Source organism: Equus caballus, chromosome 9, assembly GCF_041296265.1.
Source record: "Equus caballus isolate H_3958 breed thoroughbred chromosome 9, TB-T2T, whole genome shotgun sequence".
Classification (NCBI taxonomy): domain Eukaryota; kingdom Metazoa; phylum Chordata; class Mammalia; order Perissodactyla; family Equidae; genus Equus; species Equus caballus.
In genome coordinates, this window is record NC_091692.1 from 2,376,706 (window position 1) to 2,402,752 (window position 26,047).

The 26,047-nt window shown below is 42.7% G+C and overlaps 1 protein-coding gene across 2 annotated transcripts in view; it reads right to left on the reverse strand.

Moving 5' to 3' along the window:
• Window positions 1–25,476, reverse strand: part of CPNE3 (copine 3) — a 41,549-nt gene extending 16,073 nt beyond the window's left edge. Inside the window, exons 1-8 of one of the 2 annotated variants that reach the window (XM_023648356.2) lie at window positions 25,190–25,476; window positions 14,184–14,323; window positions 13,732–13,911; window positions 12,239–12,313; window positions 10,628–10,699; window positions 7,394–7,477; window positions 5,095–5,184; window positions 997–1,095 (exon numbers count right to left, since the gene is read on the reverse strand). In XM_023648356.2, coding sequence (XP_023504124.1) covers window positions 997–1,095; window positions 5,095–5,184; window positions 7,394–7,477; window positions 10,628–10,699; window positions 12,239–12,313; window positions 13,732–13,911; window positions 14,184–14,315 — 732 coding nt within the window. In that variant the 5' untranslated portion in view covers window positions 14,316–14,323; window positions 25,190–25,476. Of the gene's footprint in view, window positions 1–996; window positions 1,096–5,094; window positions 5,185–7,393; window positions 7,478–10,627; window positions 10,700–12,238; window positions 12,314–13,731; window positions 13,912–14,183; window positions 14,324–24,581; window positions 24,959–25,189 lie in introns of those variants that run through there. The other variant, XM_023648358.2, reaches the window with a different exon arrangement.
• Between the last annotated feature and the right edge of the window lie 571 nt (window positions 25,477–26,047).

Below are 26,047 nucleotides of genomic sequence, written 5' to 3' on the forward strand. Positions count from 1 at the left end.
GGACTGGAGGTCTCCGCGTGACCTACTGCAAATTCCAGTCCCACTACGCTTGTTTAAAAGTCATTTCTTCCAATTATTTAAACCAAACGACTCACAAGTTTTATTTATTCATTTAGTATTTAAGTTTTGATCTAAAACTATCGGCGTCTTCCTTTAGGCCACTTCCTTTACAGGACTCAGTACAAAAGACCTTCTCACCTGACCATGACCTTTCACCTCTAAACCCCATGTGCGTATTGTCCAAAGCAAAGGCTATACACGTGAGCATTATTCGGGTCTCTAAGCAGGTGACAAACAATTCATATCATTCTGTTATAAGTAAGCTATAAAGAGAACTAACAACTTATTCAACTAGAAAGGTAAAGAAGATGGAAGCAACTTATAAGTTTTACTTATAAAATGCCCTGGAATAGTTTTTAGTCATTCTGGTTGGAGACAGGAAAGTTCAGAAGCATTCTTAGAAATACGTCAGGATGCTAAATAATAAACTGAGTGCAGTTAAGGCAGACAAACAATCTTAACAAAATGAGCGCCGCTGCACAGCAGCTCAGTCTGCACAACTGGCCGTTCCGTAACTATGCTCTTACGCTTCCTGTGGTGGGGACGAGGCGGAGAGAGGAGCCGGACGCAGCCGATAAGAGCCCGTCCAAAGGATCATAATGCACACAGTTCAAGCCCAGGTAATCATCTAGTGTTGTAGATACTAATTATTGTGACCAATGAAAGGCCGAAGCTTTAAAACAGGATTTTCAATCAAATGATCTATGTCATCTGAAGCCGAAGGAAACCAAATCTCTAAATACAAATGTTAACTCTTAGCCCAAGTGTAAATTTTGGATCATCCAATTGCTAAACAAATAAAATCCACATATTTCAGACTATTATGTAATACAGAGTAAAAACACGGTAAACCGTTTGCTCTACCAAGGAAAAAACTGAAATAATAAATATTTGGCCAAACTGTGAAGTACGTGGAAATGACAAAGACCAGCTCACAGGGGAGTTTCTGGAGGCTTCCTTCAGTTTCGTCATGGTGGTCTGAAAGGTTCCAATGAGATCATGCGACCCATCGTTGTCATAATCATAGCACTCTACCTAGAATTAAGCATAATAAAAATACATAAAAATCAACGTACTTTTGTTAAAAAGGATTGGTTGCAATAAACGGGACTTACCGAGGAATGCCCTTTTAGTCAAAACTAGTGAAAAGGTGTAATACACAGTCCCACGTGGAGACGCGGGAACTGAGCTCCTAGAGGGCCAATACTGAAGCACTTCCAGGCCTCAGCTGTTCGCAATGGGGCTCTAGCACAGATCACAGGCAGATGAAAAACACAAACGCTGTTTAAATTCCACGTTAAGCAGCCTCCAGCTCCTCTTTCACGCCCTTCATAAGCGCTGATGAAGCCAAGACGGAATTACGCCTCCTTTCTCCTCCACTCCCATACCTTGTCATCACTATAAAATGGCCAAAGCCATCCTCTGGAGGAAGAAAGGAAGTCAGCATCCCGGGCAGCTAAACGTTGTCTAATTAAATTCTAGACAATTTAGAACTACGGAAAAAGGATTTCATTAGCTGCAGGCTGGAAGGCTAGGCTTGCAGCAGGAGTTACATATGATGAAGTCACATGTGCATTATTCTAAGGGTCACAATGATGAAAAAGAAAACTCCAGGAAAGAGCACTTAACCCCCTGAGGAAGCAGCCACGCTGGGTCCTATTTTCTGCATTTCCATGTAAGACAGGGTGAATTTTAGTCTCAGCTATGGCTCTCACTAAATGCTCGCTCCTTCCTAAAGCAGAGAAGAGAGCTGAGGGTCTTTGATTTGCATGGAGTTTAGTGCCAAGCCGAGAGATGAAGCCAGAGAGTAAGCATGCATGAGAATACCTGAATAGTCACTGCAACGAGACAGTTCAGGTGGTGTGAGCTGTTAGCAGGCAGAGGAGGTCACTGTGATCACTGAATAACCAGCTCTCTATAGCGCCTTAGAATTTCAGGACAGATGACTGCACCTCTACAAACATCTACTACGTGCCCTTCACCCTATGTCTACTCAGGCTCCGGAGGGAGGCAGAGGAGCTCACCAGTCTCAGACGATTTTTTTTTTTTTTTTGACGAAGATTAGCCCTGAGCTAACTACTGCCAGTCCTCCTCTTTTTGCTGAGGAAGACTGGCCCTGAGCTAACATCTGTGCCCATCTTCCTCTACTTTATACGTGGGATGCCTACCACAGCATGGCTTTTGCCAAGCAGTGCCATGTCCGCAGCCGGAATCCAAACCGGCGAACCCCGGGCCGTGGAGAAGTGGAACGTGCGCACTTAACCGCTGCGCCACCCGGCCGGCCCCGACGATGTGCGTCTTGAGTGGTAACCGACACAGGGAAAGGAGGGCTGGGCTGGACACTTCTGAATTGTTCCAGAGCCTACAATCTAAAACAAAGCCTGTACCTGAGAAGGTTTCTGTGCTGACACGATGCCAGTGGGCTGCCCTTCACCAAGGCAGACTAACCACCACACTGGAGCGCCCGGGACCTGCTCGGGCTCGCCTGGCCCAGTGACTAATTCTCTGCTCAGTTCCGTGGGAAGCGGACTGAGTGCTTATAATAGCAGGAGTCTTTCACACCTTACCGATATTTTCACTATTATTCAGAAGACTAAAAATCAATCAAGCAACTAATAAAAACAAAGTCCAGAACCGCAATTTTGAGTAACAACAAGGGTTTTTATTTGTTGCGAGCACTGCAGCCACAGAGCAATTCTGACTGTTTGACTCCTGCCATATAGTTGATACTTGACTTTGAAACCCAAAGCCCTAAATCTGACTCTTCAAGGGAAAAGAAAATTAATTTTCTTACTAATCTTTTTCTATAGGAAGTAAAATTATGATAAAGCTGAAAACAATCAATATTTTAATGACTGCACTTTTTAACAGTTTTTTTTAATTCTGGAAAACAAGACTTTGCATCTTAGATTTGCATTCAGGAAACTCCAATTTATATCTAAGACAAGAGCAAGCTTTGATAAGGGCAAAATGTTATTTAAACAAAGCTAATGAAGACCTAAAATGTCATGTTTAGACTGCCTCAAACTTCAGGAAATGTGAAAATATTTTTAAACTGTAATTTCTGATAACTTACCATAATATATAGGAAAAGCTCACTGTTGCCCTGTTGAAGGCAAATGTTTAGTGGTAAAGAAAGGTGTGACATTTATAATGCTGGCATCTGTTCAGCTACAGCTGGAGGCAGGTGATATAATGATTTGTGTCACTTAATTTCTCTTCTCAAGAATTCAAAAACCAGTACTACTGGCTGCTCTAAACCACAGTATCAGCAGCGCTTGTGATTGAAATATATGCATATATACGTATGTGCGTACGCATATATGTGAAAGAACGCACACACCACACAACACTACATTCACTAAGGCATTCCCATTTCAGGCAAGGTGGAGGCATGCATGATTACTTCTCTTATTCACTTGATCTTAGGAAAATAACACTCCATGCTAGAGTGAAACCACTGGCATGTTCACACTGCAGCAAAGAAGTTACTGGTGATTCTGACTCTATTCTCTGCTTTATGACTTTTTACTACACCTCCAAGCAGGTTCCAAACACCAAGAGAATCACAGATGTATGACTTTCTGACATTGCAAAGAAATACAGAACTAAAGAAATAAAGACACTGATGATGTGGCAAATCAAGTTGTGTAGTTAAAACAGAGAAACTTTGAAGAATGGAAGACATTCATCAGACAAAGCTTCAGGAAATCAGTTTACTTACTATAACAAAATAGCCCTGCAAGCAAGCCACTGTGTGCAAAAAAAGTTTAAGAAACAATGTTTCATTGTTAACGTATTATTACAAACAATCAAATAGGTATGGTTAAGGCATTTTTTCCCCATCCTTTCCTGCATCTCAGATCTAATAAACTTCAACTTACTATTTTTAATGTGAAAAGCAAAAGTTCTACATTTAATATAATAGAAAGTAATTTGTAAACCTACTTTTCAACTGTTTATTTTTTACCTAGATTTTCACTGCTGTTCAAAATATCACATAAATCATACTTACATTGATCTTTAAAGTATTCTGCAAACTGAGAACAAGCTTTTATGGATCTACGAAACGAAGCAGTTTTCAACAATAACAGCATCTGTACTGTGTATAGCAGTTTCTAAAACTTGCACTTTCATTAATTTAATCCTTACTTCTTTTGTAATATAGACATTGTTTTCCCTATTACATAAGCGAAGAAGTCAGACGGGCTGCCCAAGACCCCTTAGCTGGTTAAACGCCTAAGTCAAAAGGTAGACCCTGGTCTGAGTCCTAACCTAAGCTTGTCCCATGCCGTCACTCTGCCTGTTCTCATCACATTAATCACCAGAAAAAACAACCAAAGCCAAACAAACAAAAAACCCACCTGACATCTGAACACAAGAAAAGGCTTCTCTCTGGAATTTTATGTAAAGTGACTCCAGTTATAAAGTGTCTTAAAAATAATATATATTTTGTAATAAACGGGTATAAATGAAAACATTGTTGGATATCTGCTGCCACTTCCTCTTCCCACTCTGCTTTCCTGACTCTAAATCTAAAGCTGTGTAAAAGTTTTCAATGAATTATATCTTGTTCTGAAAATAAGCAGCAGCAAACGCCGCCACTGATCTCTGCTGCTGAGGACAGGAGGCGGCCCCGGGCCTGAGAGTGGCAGCTGCCGTCACCTGCCCGGCACGCCCCAGGCCGAGTGTGGGAAGTGTGGTTAAAGGTTGCTATTCGCAGAGCAAAGGAATCTTCTTAAAAGAACTATTTAAATTGACTATCTTATTTGTAAAAATGAAGGGTAAAATAAAAATCACAGCATCTGATTAAGATTTAGGTTCATAGACCAGTCAAACATGCCTAGTCCTTCCGACCATTTCCTCACCAGAAACACTCCTATTGTAGTATTCCTCAACAGAAATGAAATTCAATCCTATAGCTATCTATTACATCATTTACCTTCTTAAATACTATCTCATCAATTCTTTTTATAAAAGAGGTGAGTATGTGTGTAAATGTGCATATATAACAGATAGATAATTTCAAATTACCTTAATAGTTTTGTCCATATCTCCATAGCACAGGGAGTTCAGAGAGATTTTAAAAGGCCTCCACGCGGGATTCAGGTTGTTTTTAATAACCTGTAAAAATGAAGGTGCAAAGACCAGCCAGGAAAACTTCCATTCACATCTTGGTCCTGCCTTCCCGAGATTCTGCCCACACTCTCACCAGTCAGCCTTCACCTCTCCACCCAGGCGACCCTCTCAGTGGAAACCCAGCTACGACAAGATGATACAACTACTACACGAAAAACGTGGTACAGTGTCTAGTCGTGATACACTCCAAGGAAAGAAAAAAAAACTACTTGGGAAATGTATCCACCCATTACAAGTAACGCTTAGAAACTACAGATTATTGATTTTGTTGGAAACCAGGCTTTTCACTGCAGGACACAGAAGATTCAAATATGGAATAAGAAAGGATGGAAAAGAACCTTGCTGGGTTGGATTTGAACTGAACAAATAGTCTAAATTCATGATTTAAAATTTAAAAAATGTATACATATACACATACATAATAAACAGATATACACAAATACACGTTTCCCAGCTGAACCCACTGAAAAGGCCTGAATGCAGCGACATCCCAGTAGCAATGAGAACATCTAGACTCAGATCTGGGTGTCCAAATACTGCTACCCTCTTAAAGGGACAGTGTTCCTTAAGAAATAACTCATTGCAGACCTGGCCCAGGCAAGCACAAGGTGAACTGAGAATATACTTTAACATAAAATAAGAGGATGCTTAAAGGCTAATGAGGTCATGTTAAAAGAACCTAGGAGTCACATGAAGGCACTCCTCGCTGGTCAAATTTGGATTAATTTGAGCAGCAAAAATAATGACAGTAATGGGGCCAGCCCTATGGCCAAGAGGTTAAAGTTCGCACGCTCCACTTCAGTGGCCCAGGGTTTCACAGGTTCAGATCCTGGGTGTGGACATGCACCGCTCATCAGCCCATGCTGAGGTGGTGTCCCACATAACTAGAAGGACCTACAATTAGAATATACAGCTATATACTGGAGCTTTTGGGAGAAGGAAAAAATAAAAGAAGATTGGCAAGAGATGTTAGGTCAGGGCCAATCTTAATAATAATGGTGACGGTAATAAATTATAACACAAGAAACACAACTGTGCTGTAACAATCCATGAGTCTACAATGATACTAAAATAAGAAAAGAGAAAGTGAGAAAGGAGAGATGAAAGAGGAGTATCTGCTAATATATGTAAAGGGATGAAAGATTCAGAAAAAAAAATCATTATTTTATGACCTCCAGCAATGGATTCATGTATGGATTGTCAATAGATGCTAAAACCACTGGGTGGAATGCTGGAGAACAGGTTGTTCCTGCAGTCTCACAGTATCACACCACAGATCATTTATTAATTACAAAGAAAAAAAAAGGGACTTCACCATGGCGCGCTCTGGTGGTCACCAGCTCAACCAAGCGGTCAAGGTTGGCATCAATAATATTGGGCAGCATGACATCATGGGGCCCCTGATGATGCAGAGCAAGGTACACACATAATGCTGTTGATGGAAATGTTTGATCTGGATCTGGCTGTGAGGAAACAGAAGACTCCAGAACATTGACATACTGGTCTTGATTATTCAAGAGAGTCAACGGCATGAAGGTATATGGGAGGAAGGGAGAAGAGTCTCATATTGGGAACATAATAGCCAAATGCAAAATGTGAACCTCGAATTGATGTTGGACAAAACAAAACAATATGTATATAAACCATGTGTGAGACAACCAGGGAAATCTGAAGATGAATGGTATATTGGATGACGTTACTGAATCAATGTTAATTCTCAGGTGTGGTTGTATAGGACAATGCCCTCGTGCTTAAGAAACACCTGCTGTAGTATTTAAAGGCAGAGTCGTGATGTCTGCAGCCTACATTAGGATGGTTTTACAAAAGGGAAGTATATGTGGGCATGTGTGCATGTGTGTGTATGTGTGTGCGTGGTGTGTGTGTGCACACAAGTGAGGGACAGAGAGAAAAAACACACATGTGTGCAGGGATGACCAGTCGGTGAATATAGGTGAAGGAGACACAGGTATCTTAGGGTTTTTTAATAGGGTTTTACATTTTTCAAAATAAAAACTTAATAATTAAGTATGGGAGTACTTCCTCATTAAAAGAAAAAAAATGAGCATGTTGACCCTGTGTCTCTGGCTATATATCTGAACTCTGATTACTTTTACAAATACATAATTTTTAAAAATTCAGATTACTACAATTCCAAAGGAAACCTAAACTCTACTTTCCAAATTCAGATATTCACCTCTGTTCGATGCACCATCAGCCAGTTTCCATCGGATGTCTGCTTGTGGAATTCCAGGTACGGATCTGACTTTCCAAACAGATCCTACATTAAAAAAGAAAAGGATTTATTCTCCTCTGAAACCATGTGAAACTATACTTCACACGTTACATGTTAACGACGCCTTAAGTCTAGCTCCATCGTACAGACATACATAGCATAGTACAGCAGTAAACACCACTGCCATCGCCTTCCTCGCAGACTCAGAAACTTGCTGCCATCTACTAGGAGGACTCTTACGGCATTTGTGATAAATACTTGCAATCCTGTGTGTCTCACCCTTACTTCTCAAAAATATGATGGCTTTAAAACATACTGATCAATAGGACTCATAATCAATAAAACATTTCTGGCTTGTTTTCATTATCAACAGTGTTCACTCACACGGCACTGAGAAGTCTTATATAAAAGATACCCCAAACATTAGTCATACTAATTCTATGAGGGACAGAGCAGTTATCAGCAACCAAATGGATTCAGAGAGGTTCAACAACTTTGCCAACATTCCATATCTAATTAACTCATCGATCCAAGTCTTGACTTCATATCTCATCTTTCTATAGCCAATACTCTTTCACCAATTCCACGCATTTCTTTACACACACAGGGAGCAGAGGTAAATGTGTGGAGTGCATGGTAGAATTACTTCAACGGCACAAAATACATCTTCTATTTCCTCTGAAATTCACAGCACTGCTGTACAATGCTCAAGCACACTGAGGGCTCAAAAATACCCTCATCGCCATCTCAACACGCACACACGCGCACACGCACACACATACACAGAGAGACAAAATTCTGGAAGGATGTACAAATTACTCCTTAAGGTTAAACTCGAGCAGTCAGATTATGGATAGTTTTATTTTCCCATTTTTGTTTATCTTCATTTTGAAATTTCTATACTCCTTAGAATATATTATTTATTCTTTGTCAAAATGAAAGAACACCTGTTAACTCCACAGTAATATATGCAGCTAGGTCCCTAAACCAAAGACTTTCTGAGTCCTGAATTTATCTCAGTATTAAATTCAGAACTAAGACAACTATTTCCCTCCGCAGCACAGTTTAATGCCAAATATCAAAAGCGAAATTCAACCATGTGTCAAGGTGACAGGATAACCACTCAGAGAAGAACGATTTCTCTAAAACACAAGAATTTGACTGTATAACGCAAGTGGAATATATAACCTAAAGATGAAAAGAACTTCAAAGAAAGCTCAAACTATTTTCACTAAAAATATTTCAATTATAATATGGATATTTTTATTATGAAACTATTAGACATTATATAAGACAAAAGAGATAAGTAATTACGTTAATATTTTTAGGAACCAAGATTTTCAGCATAAGAGAAAAGAGGTATAAATATAGAATTAAAGAAATAAAGCCTTGTATTCTATATCTGAATTGGAAATAGTTATGTAAATTTATAATTTAGTTTTTCTTAAAAAAAAGTCTTTCCTACATCTGTTTACTAAAACACTCTAGAAACAATGAGCCACAATAATCAATAAACAGTAAGCACCGCCAGTACCAGACTGTGTTCTCTAAATAGCAATTCCCACTAAAATGTAGTAAGGTTTCTTTTAATCTGCCAATCTGGGGCAGAAATTAGATAAAATAAGCCTGGAACATTTGTCACTCCACAGAGCAAGCAAGCTATCCAAAGACCCCGGGGTTGTGACAGACGGTCTCAGGCTCAAACTGAAAGAAGCTCCCACAGGCCAAAGCTGGGGTACTTTGAGCATCAATGAGAATTAATTGACAGCGATACTAAAACTAAAAACAACAAACAAAAAAAACCCTCATTGGGCACAGTTAGAGGATGGTAGGGAACCAACTTATTCTGAAAAATGATAAATATGGGGGAAAAAAAATCAAACATTTTAACTTGCCTTTTCTGTACAGACCCTACCTCAGAATAAATACCTAACGTGGAGATGAATACTTCTCTCTCTAGAAGTATTCTCACTAATAAATGAAGTAATGATAGCATGAGAATATCACAATTTTGCAGACTCTGACTAAAATAATATATCTAGGTAGTTATGGTCAATGACCACTAACATCCCAAAAAGATACAACTCAACACTACAAGCCTCCGGATGGAAGTACACGCCACCACCTAGGAAAGTGTCTTACCCACAATTCAAGATACCGTCAGATCATGCCTCTAGATTCAATGACCTGCTTACAGAAATCAGGAAACAAAGGCAGAGAGGGGAACATGTTAAAGGACACCACAGGGGTTTAATGAGCTACACAGAGTATGAAATTTCTACAGGACAAACCACTCAGCTTCTCTATAGAATAAACTCCGTGGATGGATGGATGGACGGACGGATGGATGGATGGATGGACGGATGGGTGGGAAGGAGGGAGGGAGGGAGGAAAGAAGTAAAAAAAGGGGGGGACTTACAGATTAAAAAAGACTTGAGACATATTAACCAATTATATTTTTTAAAGAGCCTTTAGAGAGACACCGCAATATTTAAAATGAAATGACAATATGTCTGGGAGGAGAGAAGGCAGAAAGGGGCAGAAATGAAACAAAGCCGGTCATGAGTTACAACTGTTGAAAGACGGCTGAGGGGACAGGAAAATTTTTTTAAAATACTATTCTATTTTTGTAAACGTTTAAATTTTTCCAAAATAAAAAAAAAAGTCCTTGGCTACAGGTCTAAGATGTTTGCAAACTGAAATGTAAGGTAAATGCAAATGCTGAAAAATACTGATTAGATTATAGAATTAAGTACAAAAGTCACTCAAGGAATTATTCTAATCCATGCTGTATACTAAATGGTTGTGTTATTACGTACTAGTACTCATCCTTCATAAAAAGTACTGACTTTTGAATGCAAAAAGGAAAATCTGTAATTAATAAAGCATGGAACGTTTGCTTTTTCCTTAAGATAACCCACCTACACTCTCTCAAATGTATTTTACATAAAATCAATGCTTGTATTCACTCTTCCTCTGGGCGAGGCAAATCCTTTGATCATATCTCGAGGAAAGAGGTAGAGAGAAATGGGCTCTGCTTAAACACACACAGAAAAGCAGAACTTGGAAGTCACTAATGCTCTAGGTGACGCTCAGCTGATGGAGTTCACAATATTAACCGTGTTATTATTTTCTCAAAAGGAATCACTGTGAAGCAAAACAGGATATCCTTGTTGGAATCTCACCACCACTCACCTTATTATCCAGTTTTCTTGCTTCCATTTCAAACAAGACCACTCTGTTATCCTTTATTTCTTCGGCTGAGATCTATGAGTAGATAAGGCAAGTGAAAGAAAGTATGTTTTTAGGGATTCTGATATATCCAGGAAGCACTGACTTATTCTGTTATCTAACAGTATATAAAGTTTATACTAATATAAATGAATTCTAAATGTTTAATAACAAAATGGTACCATCAAGAAAGATTTATCATTATCTCTTTTATGCATGTGAAATAAATATTTTCCCCAAATATGCCAAATCTGCGTTATGCAACTTCCTTTTTAAATGTTCTTGCCCAAACTGGATCTTCCCCACTCCAGCGAAAAAGCAAAGCCGTGGAAGACCGCACGACACTGGCTAGAGCTCTCCAAACACTGGGAGGCTGATTAAACCATACCTAGAGAGCACTACAGACGGAAACGTCAGACCAATATTTTTCATCCAGTCTAACTGAAAGACTTATTCTACTTAAAAACAAATTCCAGGCTATGGTGGCCTGGAATAAAGCTAACGACTGGTAATGTTCTCTGTCCCACCGACATCAACAGGCCCAACAGACCGAGCGTCCCCATGCCGCAGGAAATTTAAACCAGAGCACAGCAGCTGCGCAGAGAAGTGTGTCTGATCATCACAGTCACCCTCGAAAGTGGCTTTCTCCGGGAGCCAGCCTCCCGTCCTCAGACAGAGCTGAAGTCAGGAAACTGTCACTCCAGGTAGTGATTACCAGACAGAAACTCTACAAATGAGATATTTAATAGCGTGGCATTATATGACTTGAAATCTAAAACAGGATAAAGCATATATTCATTTGCCCAGAGCCAGGACGTCAGCAGTGGAAAACGCGGGTGGGAGGACAGGAGCAGCAGAGCACAAGCACAAACGACAGTTAAGAGCCAAGTTTCAATGGCCACGTTGTAATACGAGATCCATCTGGAATAAAACGCTTTATGGAATGTTCTGTCATGCTGAGGGGACGGTGCTTGCTTTATAGAGAGCCAAACTGATCCATTCGGATTATTAAGTAGTTTCTCTCTAACTTGGGAATTTACCCTTCCATTGGAGAGAGGCAAGCATCACCAACGTGCCCCTGAGTCTACAGGCAACTTAAAAACTCAAAGAAATGAGGCCGGCCCAATGGCATAGCGGTTAGGTTCACACACTCCACTTTAGCAGTCCAGGGTTTGCAAGTTCAGATCCCAAACGCGGACCTACACACCACTTGTCAAGCCATGCTGTGGCAGCGTCCCACATAGAGGAAGATGGGCACTGATATTAGCTCAGCGACAATTTCCTCAAGCAAAAGGAGGAAAATTGGCAACAGATGTTAGCTCAAGGCCAATCTTCCTCACTAAAAACAAAAACAAAAAAAACCTCAAAGAAGGAATTCTCTCACTGCATTTTTCTTTCTTTTTTGGCACAACACATTTCCCATTTGTGATCAATATAAGGCAAGGGTGGATGGAGGGCAACGTTAAGGATCAAGCGATAAAGCCTGGCTGTAGAATACTTGTCTGAAATGTACAGTTCCAGCATGCTCTATCATGCTAAATCTTTGGAGGCAAAGGACGAGTATCTCAGTGTTACCGTGATGCTCCCTCTCCCTGCAGGTCTGCCATTTTTGAGCACCAGTGGTCGAGTCAGCTTCTTACTGGAAACAATCTGTGAAAATTGCAAAGTGACATTACAAAGAGCTATTTCACTTCCATGTGTGAATTTTTAAACTGAATGGCTTCAAAAAGGTTGAGTATAAAGTTCACTTAAAGTCATTAAAAATGGAAACATTAAGTTCCTTCCTTAAAGATGTAGAGATCATAAAAGCCATCTACACACTAAAAACCCACTGGAAAAGATTCCAAGGAGCCAGTCCTGGCAGACACAATCTCCTGCCCACCAGGTTCTTTATCAACGACTTCAAAGCTTAACTTCTTCCTCATAACGGGAAAAGAGGGCCAGACTCTCACTGCGTTCATAAATCACTGAGCTGAAACCCCTGTGGGAAAAGGTGGGCCCAGAACACTTGATAAATGGGATTCAAGTTATCAACTGACACATAACTTCAATATATAATCCCCACAAAATGTCATTTTGAATAAAATAATACAGTAGACCCAGGTACTCTCAAATAGGTGTCTCTCTGAAATTCACTATAATTTTAGCTATACTGTGATTTTTTTCCAAAAAATAAAAACGACTTCAATTTTCTCTTTTGATACTATTTATCAAAGTTTTAGAAAACTGATCAGCTCCATATTGTCCTTTAGACACAGGAAATACCATGATCCGCAAACAATCCAACACTGAAAAATAAACTCATAAAGGAAAAATCTGAGCAATAAATGTCACCCACTGAAAAAAAATGACTCGTCCCTGCTGAAGCCTTCCCCATTCTACTACAAAGGGTCACGACCTCGCCTCAGGAGTCCAACTCTGAGCTAGGAGCACCACGGTGAGCCCACAGACATGGCCCTGCCCTGCCCCAGCCGGTCATACACGGAGAGACAGACAATTAGGTAAGTGCAGTAAATACGGGCACGCCGAGGCAGAGGGCAGCAGAGAGAACCAGGTGAGCACGGGGAGGCGCTCCAAACTACACCAGGATCAAAGAAGGCTTCCTAGCGGGACTAAGGTTTAAACTGATGAACCCAGGGTTCAAGAAGAGCAAAACGATGGTGTTGGGGCATTGGGGGGTCAAGAGGTACCGGTCATGCTGGTTAGGACTCAAAGTTGCTGTTGCTCTGACAGCATTTATGACAAACGTAAGAACAACACTGCACTGAAATCTGTGAACAGCACCCAAAGCAGCTGGAGCAATGGGATCATTCATTGAAATGTCGAATGAAACACCCCCAACTCAAAAGAATTAACAGGCTTTGCCAAAAACACAAGGTCCTTGCCCTTAGGAAAAATCAGGTAAATTCTATAATGTTCAAGCCAATCACACCAATATATGAACTTAGTCTTCAAAGTGACTACATGTTTCTCAACTTAAAAAATTAAACTAATGAGCACTTATCCAAAACACCAATTCTTTGGTTAAAATTTAGCCAAAATGCAGTCTAGCAACTATTCATACTCACTTGTCCAAGGGTACACTCACACTCTCCTAAGAAGTCGTCATCACTCAGCTCGATGGTTTTGTTGTCGATGTCATAAATCCCAAATTTCAATTTCTGAACCACTTCAAAGTAGTAATCAATAATAAACGTCTTGGAAAATTTGGGATTCAAGCAATTCTTAATCCTTTCTGTGCGCTCCACCTATACGCACCCCCCAAAACAAAAAAGTTTCTTCAGATCAAATGTGCACTTAGATTTCAGTATCTTTATGTACTAAATATAACTAAGTATAAGCACGACAGGTAAGGGAAGTTTCTATATGTGGATGAAAAATTCCACAATCAAGGACAAACTCACCCCAGAAAACTACATTAACAGATGAGATGGTTTTACTATTTTTAACATGTGTAAAACTCCTCATGTTGTCACAAGAGAGATTCAGACTGCTTTGCACCTACAGTATTTAATATTACCTCATACCACTGTTGACCGCTCGTATTCAAAAACAGCACACACAAAGGGTCTGACTTTGACCCTACATCTGTATCCAAAAGGTTGTCACAGGAAATATTCAGCTCCACCTTCGTGACGCACTGGGCAGCCATCTCTCAAGCTGTGAGAAAATCAAGGAAATGGAAAGCCAATGAAGTGGTGCCTTGAAGAGGCACATGCAATCCTAACGAAACAGCTGGGTTCTTAAGACAAATTGTCAAAACAGGGTAACAGTGAACTTGCTAGAATAAGACTGTTACACGTGCCTCCTGGTGACTGCGATGTCTATTAGCCCATCCCAGTGACATGGCTTCAGTCAGATTCTCTTGCTGGGATGAAACTCATTTACTGTATGACACTAAAATGCAGCATTTAGGATGGCAAATAAGACACACTAATCTTCTTTTCACTTTACTATAAATTTTACCATTCAGAAAAAGTCCAAGCATAACCTTGATCCTTCACTTAAAAATAAACATAGCATTCTGCTACAAAACAGATTAAAACACAACCTTAATCTTATTTTTGTTTATTCAGTAAGATACTGAGTGAGATATCTGCTGATTTCAAAGAATTGTGGCTAAAACCCAAACCTGGGGAATAAGAGACCCCAAATACCGCCCCCCAACCCATCTTACAGCACATTTTACAGCAGTGGTTCTCAACCTTCGCTGCTTATTGGAATCACCTGCAGAGTTTTCAAAGCCCCTGGTACTGGTGTCCCACAAACAGAGTTGATTTAATTGGGTTAGGGTGCAACCAAGGCATCAGCTCCTTGGATCATTCTAAAGTGTAGACAAAATTAACAAGCCCACTGCTCTACAGAGAGCATCCAGCAAATAGGCATGGCTCATCTTTCCTCATGACTTGCTGAGAAATACTAGAGTTAGCCCAACTTTCACCAACCCCTTCTCGTCCCAACCTCCAACCAATACATGAAGAAGACTGGGGCCAGGGCTGAGGACGTGGGGGCCAGCCTCGAGAGGAGAGGCAGGGTTGAGGGTGAGCTGCTTTCCTCAATGAAGCCAAGGAAAGAAAGGGAGTGCAGGCGTCACTGAGAAGAGGACACAGGCATTGCGTTCCCCAGCTGGCATCCGCTTGGCCAACCACGTCCAGAGCGACGTGGCGGTTGATGGTGGTAGGTCAGGTCTGGAGGTAGGAACGTACGTGCAACCTAGAGCTGCTGGCAACATCCTTAGACTGTGGCGTCGTTAGTGTTCTTTACCCCCCACTTTGAGATTTAGCTGAAATTCTGAGACAACAGGAACAAATATACCCACCATCCTCATCTTTAAACAAGATTTCTGTGCTACAAAACGCCTAATCAGGTCTGAAATAATAAAAAAGAAAAAGTGCTAAAAACATAATGTGAGGCAAGAAACCGGTGTGAAAGCAGAGACCATAAAACACAGAAGCACAGAGATGACGGTGGATGACTCAGGTCCTCTGCAGTTACCCACGTCCATGAGGTCTCTGGCAAACTGACACCGGGGCCTCACCCCCAAGCTCTTCTTCCTTGGGTGCTCCATCCCTGACTCTCCTCTTCTCCTCCTCCTACCCGGGAACTGCGAGCACCCCTGCAGGCTGTCCCCTCCTAATCCTTGTCCACCTTCACTTCTTTTGAGCTTAAGGCATCCGCCTGCACACAGTACTCCCCAAACCAACAGCCTTCACCCCATCCCTGTGCCCAGTCACCCTTCCCCCCGTTCACACCCACCATCCTCAGCCCTGAAGCAGCCTCCTTGACCCGCCCCTTCCTCTTCACTGCCCCACATCACAGGCTCTGGAATCAGACCACCCGAGTTCTCATCTGCATGCCACGCCTGACTTAATGTGTGACCTTAGGCAAGAGCCTTAACTTCTCTGTTTCCTCACCTACAAAATGAAAATAATAACTGCCCCTACCTCATACAGTTGTTATGATGACAAAATGAGTTAATATATTTAAACAGTGCCTACAACATAGTAAAAATTTATTATTACTACTATTATTATTATTTTGGGACTACCTGCCTCCAGGATCCGATCCTCTCTTATCTGTCCCATGTTTCATATTTTTTATTATTCCATTCCTTGATGATTTCCCTAATTACTCCACCCCAGAACAAGTCATTCGTTTGAATTCCTGCTACACTAACAGTAACAGCGTACTACAGTCCAGAAACAAGACCAAATCTGCAGTAACGCACACGTGGGTTGAACCGTGCGTCTGGAGCTAGCTGTGTGACTTCACCCAAGTTACTGCCTTTCTGAGCCTAGACTTCCTCAACAGTAAGGCCGGAGACACAGCAAGTGAATGTGTAAATCTGCACGTGCCGGGCATGCTTTTCACACCTAACAAAGAATCTATGGAACAAATGTTAGTTGCATAATTTTTTTCTTTTGCAGAAGGTAGTTTAGAGTCCCACTCGCAGTACCCAGGATGATGCAGTCCCCTGGATGGAATGAGCACGGATTTCTAGAGCTTCCAAAAAACAGTATGTAGAGAATTCTCTACCAGCAACCAGAAAGCCCTCAAATTTCCAAGAATGGGGAGAATTCAACAGAAAATGCAGACAATATCTACGTGCGAAGTCAGTCTCACAGCAAAGAGACACAACACATCAGAAAAGCATTATTTTTCTCCCTAACAATGCTCAAATAAGAGCTGCAAAAACACCAGGCCAGGAACACCGGACTCTTTAGCAGATTGCTGACAGTTACATTACTGCATTGCTGCTGGGACACAAATTTCCTCTATTAGCACCATCCCCCCTGAATACGACTGAATGCAGCCTCATTTTTATCTACAAACCCATTAGGGCTGAAAGGCAAATGGAAGATGTTACATAAACACCCGGTCTGGAACCTTGTTAATGGCAACAATCATGAAGACGCTCTTTTTATTTCCCTTCTACGTAATTATCCAGCAACGTGGTATACAATTTTAAAAAGAGCAACAGGGTATTCTACTACAAGGGGAGAAAATAAAACAAATGCTTTGTACTCTCTGAGTATAGAAAATCGGGGACTTGGCTGCGATAAGGGACCAGGCAGAGGAATACACATGCCCCAGGATTAAACGACAGCTTCTCCACTGTACGGACCACTTAGTGGAGAACCATTTGGTTTCTGAAATGCGAAGAACCCCTAGAAATACTCAACATCTCAACCATCTCCCAGTCACCGTCACTCTCCTGAATCAACATTATACAACACAGATAACTCAAAGGAATTGAAAATTAAGACCCAATATTTGAAGCAGGGCCTGACACATGAAATCTAAGTCATATGGCTCCCATGCCCTAGCTGGAAATCCTGAAGTCTTGTCTGCTCCATCTTTTCCCATCTCCCCTTAGACCCAACTCCTTACATCTACTCAGTCATGCAGATTCTGCCTCCTGCAACCCCAAATCCCTCAAATGTGGAAGAGCACACCCTTCCCTATGGGACCCACAGTCACAACTACTTCAGGTCTCCTGTAGCGCTCAGCTGCCTACTGGAATAGTCTCCTAACAGGGATTCCCACCACCATCCTCTCTCCCATCACATCCTCATTAAAAAAAAAAAAAAAAAAAATCATTACTGGCTGCCCAGGGCTACCCTAGTCCAATTAGCCAAGCCCGGAATTCACGGCTCTGTCCACATCTGCCTCAGCCTACCCAAGCACCTACCTCTGCCCACGTAAATTCTTCAAGATCCACTTCAAATGACAAGCTGCTGCTATACCCCCAGTGCAGCTATGGCACTGATCCTATGTTCTTTCCACTGTTGTTACTGCATGTGTAGGTCATCACCCTTTCCATGTCCTGCGAGCTGAGGACAGGGACCACATTTTATGGCTTCCTCTTCATCCGAAAGCACGATGACTGGCACGGGTTATGTGTGGCAGAAAGAGCAGTAACTTTGCAGTCAAAATGCTGGGTTCAAATTTCTTTCTATTTATTTGGGCATGTCAGCTCTGCCAAATTATCCATCTAAACCTCAACTTCCTCATCTACAAAATGGGGATTAAAAAAACAACTGACAGTCGTAGGTTTGTAGCTTGCTCGGCATGTACTAGACGTTCTGTGAATTACAGCAATTATTATTTTATTAACTACTCAAATATTTTAGTTGATTGTCTCGGCACTGATAGCTTATTATTAAATTGTAAGACACAAAGCACTCTTCTCATCCTTGTTTATGAAGAGCTCCCTGGAATGACAACAGTAAAAGAATCCCTGAGATTTACATAAAATTAATTTGCCAAATCAGCCAGCCTTGACTACAGATAAGTGCTAATTTTCCTAAATCCTCTCAGAAGGTTTGTTCATCTCAGCTACTGCATAGTTGGTGCCCTAGGGAGAAGGCCCAGGGCCAGTGACAATGACTCATTATTTGTCCTAAAACAACTGGGAGGGAAAATCAGTGCTCACCCACCAAGGCCTTTAGTAAACTTCAGTCTTTAGCTACAACATGAGGAGGTCGGCAGCATCAAAAAGTTCTAAAGGTTCCTTCTGGTTCAAATACCATGATTCACTAACTGCTGGTCCATAGCGCATCCCGCATGACCTCCAACGAAAGGGAGCTGGAGCAACCTTGTGGCTGGAACAGGGCCTAGCAACATCAGCAGTACACACCCGATGCAGTATTTCTTAAACTCTGTGGCTCAAAACAGTAATGTGTCCCCCTCCAAAAAAAGTGAGGGAAGGCTAATGCGGCAGTAACTCCAAGAGCTGCTACGCTACTTGGAGGTCCCAGGTCAAACTGACAAGGGTATGTATTACTACGTGCATAAGAGGTCACTGTGTCCCCATTACTATGTGAAGGACAGGGGGACACGACACAGCAATAGACCTTTGAGGTCATTATAACTATACTGGAGAGCCACTCATTCAACAATTATTGATTGAACACTTCCTAGGTATTCTAAATGCCAAGGGGTGGGAGGGGGGGAGGGGAAAGGAGAATGCAAAACAAAAGCAAAATAAATACCTAGCTAGCTATGTGCACATAGAAATAATATACGACAATATAAAATTGCGTAGTGCAGGCAGGGAGCAAGATGCTCTCAGAACTGGAGAAACAAATATCCTGGAGGAGATTTCTACTTTTACTGAGGATTAAAACCACAGCCCACTATAAAAGAATTTGCATTCTTGTTGCCACATGCTACTGGATTTTTTTCACCTGAAATTTAAGGGCAGAGAGTGGTAGAGGGGAGAATGGGAGGAAAGGGGACTGGAAAGTTAATAATTCCATAGACCTGGATAATTTCTGGTTTTGCTTTTTACAATTTTCAAAGTGCTTCCAAATATATTGTCTTCTGAACCTCATCAAAACCCTAGTGAATTGGGCAGGACAAGGATTACTACTACATGGTAAGAGGCCAATACTCCACAGCTATGGCTATAATAGGAAGCAGTCAAATATCTGGACTGCCCCAGAGTATGCTGATACTTTTCACCACATTACTAATTGTCAAAACAATGCATAGTGTCTATTAGGAAAAAAAAATGTTTCTCCAAAAAGGTAAACTTTTCCCAGATAAACAAGCTACCAAGTGGCAGGGTGGGGACAAGAACCCAGATTTTTATCCCCTAATGCCAGAATGCCCTGAGGGCACTAAAGCCTCATAATCATTATTTAATATAACAGCAATAATCTGTAATTAATTTCCTTATGGCTTTCCAGTTAGTATATCAAATGTAATATTCAGTCTGACACAAATTAATCAACAGGATATTAAAAGTTACAAGGTAAATATTTAAGCTACCACTATTACTATCTTTCTTAAACAAATGCAACCAGAAGAAGAGTAGCTTGCCAATGAGTAACAGAACTGAATGACTGATATTTACATCAGAGCAGTTCCTCTTCAAGACAGCCCATTAAACCGCAAATTACTTCAGGCAAAGAAAACATTCTCTCCTTGCTAGAGTCTCCTCACACACAGACCTACATGGGGGTCACAGGACCTCAATGCTTTCTGAGGGGACTGCTGGACCATCTTGGGGCAGCAACATTTATTCTCAGGAATAATCCACTATCCAGAAATTACTATCCAGACTTTGAGAGTGAAAAACTCATATGAAAGGAATTCACACAGAGCTTGTCCTGTATTTTGTAAGAAAGTGATGCCCACATTTTTCTTTTTTTATACCTGCCATGGGATACTAGAAATGGGGATAGAGAATTAGGTCCAGCACAAAAGCACGTACACAGAGAAATAGGCAAGTTTTCTTTTCAATGTGAAGAAGAACAAACAGGAAGGATCACTGGATCAGAGTTAAAAAACTGGAGGGTAGTTGTGTCAGTCACACCACACACGGGAAAGTGCTGTAACCTCTCGAGGCCCCAGTGTTTTCAATTGTTAGCTAAGAGTTGAGCCAGTCACTTTAAGTAACTTCTCAGGCCTCCTCCAGTTTCTAGGAGTCTAATTTAATTACGGTGAATATGGAAGTTGTTTAGGAAGTAGTACTGAAAAAGTAGGGGGGAAAAAAGAGCAGAAAATTTATAAGAACTAAAAAGAGAAATGGAAGAAAAATGATAAAATTTCCAAATCCAGCCTCCATTTCCCATTATCGAAAAAGCTGAATCTGAAAAAAATACATTTAGATATCTCCCCACTATTTAGCTACCTTTGCTTGAAATTGTTATCAAATTCCCTATCCATCCTCAGATGACTCGAAAAAATAAGCACATCAACAAACAAAACACAGGGCCCCGTCTATCAGGCACACGCGGCATAATAAGGAAGTGAATTTTACTACCATCCACAGAATCTCCCATCAGTAAACTCTCAGCTCATATCATGGCAGCAAAAGGAATCAGTTCTTGGCCAACATTTTTTATAATGAATTTCCAGACTCTTGCATTGTCTTGAACAAAATCTAAATAGTGAGATTACCACTGATACCTAAACATACAGAAGTGGGGGAAGCAGGAGTGAATAGAAAGTGCTACCACTTGATCACTCTTACTTTAAACATGAGAAGCATGTGCAGTGTTACCCTGTCCTTATTGCTACAAAGTGAGCAATCGACTGAGACCCCTTCCTTGATTTCTCTAGAAAATTCCTAAGATATACTGATCCCTTCTATGATTCATAGTAGGTGAGAGTTTCCTTAACATGTAGTTCAGGTTACACTGCTTTACTAATTCCTTGGCTATTGCATACACATTTTAGAAATGTCACTGATTCTATTTTCAAGCCTACCAAACGAACAGTTGATCGTAGGTGCACTGAGGGAGGAGTTAAAAGTTAGAAGGAGTGACCTCTCAGGGTTGACTCAGTCATGAAACACCCATCTTGGCAAAGTTAGCTACAGAGTACGCGTCCATGAAATGAATCATCTTTTACCAAAAACTGCCTTGATGAAAATGAGAGCTGCACCCCTAGCAGAAAATGCCAGGATGCTCAGCTGGAAAGTTTTAAAGTTACAAGGACTAGGTAAAGCTCTGGCCAGCTGGGCAGTGGGCAGGCTGGATGCTAAATTAAGGCACATCAATTTTGGGGTTCTTGTTCCTCTCCAAGTGCTTGAAGAACTTCCCACCTTCCGGAATCTTCCAGATGTCGGACCACTCATCAGAACTTCTTACCTGCCCCTATAATCCGATTATGCCCGACTCAGAAAGCATGCTTTCTGAAACTCCGCCCCCTCCCTCTCTTCTTAGCAAGGCATGTACAGTATCTAACTGCACAAGACATTTTGTCACTATGTGCTCCTCACTAGTTCGTGGTGAACAATGATACGAACATTCTTTCCGTTTAAAGCTGTGACAACAACTCCGACTGCTCAAGGTTACAAAGTTTGCATGTTGGGCAAGGACTGTTGAGATGCATACACATTTCCTGATTGCAAGAATATTTACTTTATGGTTGCTTAGCACACACATCTCCGTTGTTTTTAACTTTCTGGCAAACACCTTTATATTTCCCAATATGAACAGTTTCAAAGTACTTATTCCTTCACTCCATACTCATCCAACAAATATGTATAGAGTACCCACTGTGTGTCAGGCACAATTCTAAGGTCTTAGGAGACAACAACAAACAAAACAGACAATAGACAAATATCCTGCCCTCATGAGGTTACACTATAGAGAAACAGACAATAAAAAAGGTAAGTAAAGCATATCATACACTAGGTTGTAGCAAGTGCTAAAGAGACAAAGCAGAGAAGGGGAGCAAGAAGTACTGAAGGTGGGGTGCGATTTTGGATATTTTATAAACTTATTTTGACCCTGCCATCAGGAAATACTTGTTTTGATTTTCGCTTCTTTTTAAAAAATCCTGACCTCTACACAGATGAAAATGTGGACAGACGAGTTCCTCTTTACAGTTGCAGATACCTATTTTAACATGTCTATCACCTTAGGGTCTAGAGACATGGTAAACTAAAAGCTCAGAAAATTGAAACAGCCTGATGACAATGCATACTGCAACCACACTGGTGCTGTGGCAATTTTCACAGGAACCAGACATAATCCATCCGCTTGCTAAGAGGACATTTCAAAATGACTTGCTAAAATGAGTATGTAGTATTTTCTTCCATTTTTTACAAGGAAACTGTATTAATATGCTATCCATCTAATTTATATTGGTAAGTGTGACAATTACATTAATTTTAATGTCTTTTTAAAAATTATGATTGCATACTGGTAAGCTGTCATATATTAAAAGAATAACCTCTCCAAAAGAATGCCAATACACCCTCCTCCCAACCCCGTCAGCTTTTTCAAATACATTTAAACCAGCATAATCAGCTTAAATGTAATTATCATAATCTTATCAAAATGTATACATAATGTCTGCTTTTGCTTATCATATCAGAAACTTAAATAATGTAGGTAATTAAAATCTGATACTTCACTTTTAGGTGCTAATTTAATTCTCCTTCTCAGCCACTTTTTCTTTCGACAAATCTTCTACCAAATATCCCACCTAATTGTTTGGACTTTACCTTGACTAGTAATCCTTACGAGATAAGTAAGAACAGGCAGGAACAACATTGGTGAGAAGAAAGCTGGCCTGTAGGGTGAAGGTAATCATGGGTACACTAAATGCCCACGCCTGGACTCCTCAAACTTGCTGAGTACCACCAACCAAAGTGGCATTGATCCTTGCTAACAGACCCATCTAAAAGACCATGCTTTGATGAGCAGAGATGACTCATTACAAATCCTTGAAAGTCGAAATGTTATTTAATCATATTTCACATCCAACACTAACTTTCCTAGTTTTGCAGACAGGCAAACTTTCTAGCATACTAAATCACTGAGTAAAGAAAGTTTTGAAAAAGAAAGAGAAAAGAAAACTCTAACAATGGTAGACAAAAAGTGCAGCGATAGTACCAAAAGGGGAGGGCAAGGCAAGTACGTCTAAAGCTATAGCAAGAATTGATAGGAGCTGGGGTACAGTATGAACTGGGTATCTGAACAGAGGCTGCGATGGAAATATGCAGGGCAGCAGTAGTAACAGCACTGTAAAGGGTATACAAAAATAAAATATTTTAAAATGTGCGATACTTAGGTTGTCTTAAATTTACGTAGAAATGAAGATCATTGTCTACAAAGTGTTCACACTAAAATCCTAAGTGGTCAGTCATTGAGCAACCCCAAAAAGGCAAAGAATCCTTTTGTTTGCCCCATCCTGAAAGCTCCTGTCCCTCTCCTTTGCTCAGGGTCCGGATCTGAGAGAAATCCTGAAAGAGACCTGCACACTTCCTCGTGGGGTCTGTGCCAGGCACCTCGCAGTCTGTGGCGCCCTGAGATTCGGCCCCCGTCACGTCCAGAGCCTCAGCCTGGCCCAGCCCCACAGACTTGCCTCTGAATTTCTTTAGCTCAGAGAGGGATGCATTTTTCCAATTTATCAGTCAAAAGGAACTGCCTTTTTAAAAACTCTCTCAAAGGCAGAAAAGCGGCCCTGGGTGCCAGAGATGCATCTATTGTGGTCACTGAACTGTCATCATACATGCCATCTGTTCTCAGCTCTTTCTTATCTTTACCTGCTTCCCTCTACCTGTACTTCAGGCCTGCACAAGTTTGGTTTGGCTCTGGCTGGCTCAGAGTTGGAGTCAGCTGACCCCATAATGACAAGAGCAGGACATACAAAGCTATAGGTTTATAGCCTAAATGTGTGCCAGGCACTTTGTTAAGTGTTTTCAATACACATTGAATCCTCATAACAACCCTGTGACCTAGGAGGTATTTTATCTCCACTTTACGAATGCAGCAACAGGCCCTGGGAGGTTAAGTAAACTGTCCAAGCTCATACAGCTAACACATCTCAAAGCACAGATCTGAAATCCAGGTATCCCTCTTCTGCTAAAGAGTGATGTTCTTTACACCAAGCCATCAAGCCTGTGCTCTGAAATCATAAAGACCAGAATTCCAACCCTCAGGCTACCACTTACCGCTTGTGTCAGGTTTGGGAAATTTTCAACCTGAGTTTGCCGGCGCATGAAAGGGAATGAGCACACCTCTTAAGTTGGTGGTTGTGAGCAGTGAATGAGCTAACATACATAAAGATCGTCTGGCAGTGTTGCGGGGTCCCGTAATCGATAATCGCTATGTTCAATCTCGCCCTGCCCTCTATTTCACCAGCAGTTAGAGGGGCAGCCGCGGAAAGGTCACACCGAGGAGAAGCGAGCCCGCGCATCCCCTTGGAGCGCGAGGCCGGCGCCCGGCCGCAGCCCCGGACACGGCGGAGGCTCGGGGCCGGCGCGGGCGCGGGGCCGCCGGGAGAGCTCCCCACGGCCCCGGGACTCCCTCAGCGAGCCTCCGCGGCCCCGGGCGGGGCGGGACCGTCCCCTCCCCGGCTGCTGCCCGCCCCGGCGCAGCCCGCCCCTGCCTGCCCGCCGCGAGGTGGCGGGGCCCGCACCGCGCCCGGCGCTCGAGGCCAGCCCGGGGGCGCCGCGGCTCCACCGACCCCACCGCGGCCCAAACCGCACCGGCCACGGCGGCGCTCCCGGCGCGGCCCCCTCCCGCAGGGCCCGGGGACCGCGGGGCCCGCCGCACTCACGTCCGGCTCGGGGGCGACGCTAGCGAGAAGCGAGACCAGGCCGCGGGAGGCTTCGCGGAACGGGCGGGCGCCCGCGCGGGGGGCGGGGCGGATGGGGCGGGGCAGGGGCTGGAGCGGGGCTGGGGGAGGCAGGGGCTGGGGGAGGCGGGGCTGGGGCGGGGCGGAGGGGCGGGGCGGAGGGAGCGGAGGGGCGGGGCTAAGGCGAGGGCTGGCGGGGGACGGGTGGGGGCGGGGCCGATGGGGCAGCGCCGAGGTGGGGCAGAGGGCCCGGCGGAGGGGCGGGCGGGGCCGAGGGTGGGCAGAGGGGGCTGGGCTGATGCGGCGGGGCTAAGGCGGGGCGGAGGGGCAGGTGGAGCACAGGGAGGACGGGGCGGGGAGGGGCGGGGAGGGGCGGGGCTGATGCGGCGGGGCGGGGCGGAGGACCAGAGGCGTTTATGGGGCGGGGCTACGGCGGGGCAGTGGGGCGGGTGGAGCAGAGGGAGGGGTAGGCGTGGCTCAGGCGCGGCCCCGCCCCAGGCCCGGCCAGCCCGGTACCCCGGAGGCGGTCTGCTGCTGCCTGTGGGCTGATGCTGTAAGGCCGCTTAGCAGGTCACTTCCGTACGGAAAGCTCCAAGTTGACTTTAGGCATTAAAATCAGATGTTTGCACCTAAATGAATTCCTGAAGGATAAAAGAACTAAAATACTTGAGGGGCTGGCCGTGGCGGAGTGGTTAGGTTCCGTGCTCTGCTTCCGGGGCCGGGTTTCCCGGTTCAGATCCTGGGCGTGCACCTAGTACCACTCATCAGGTCATGCTGAGGCAGCGTCCCACATAGCACAACCAGAGGCACTCACAACTAGAACCTGCAACTATGTACTGG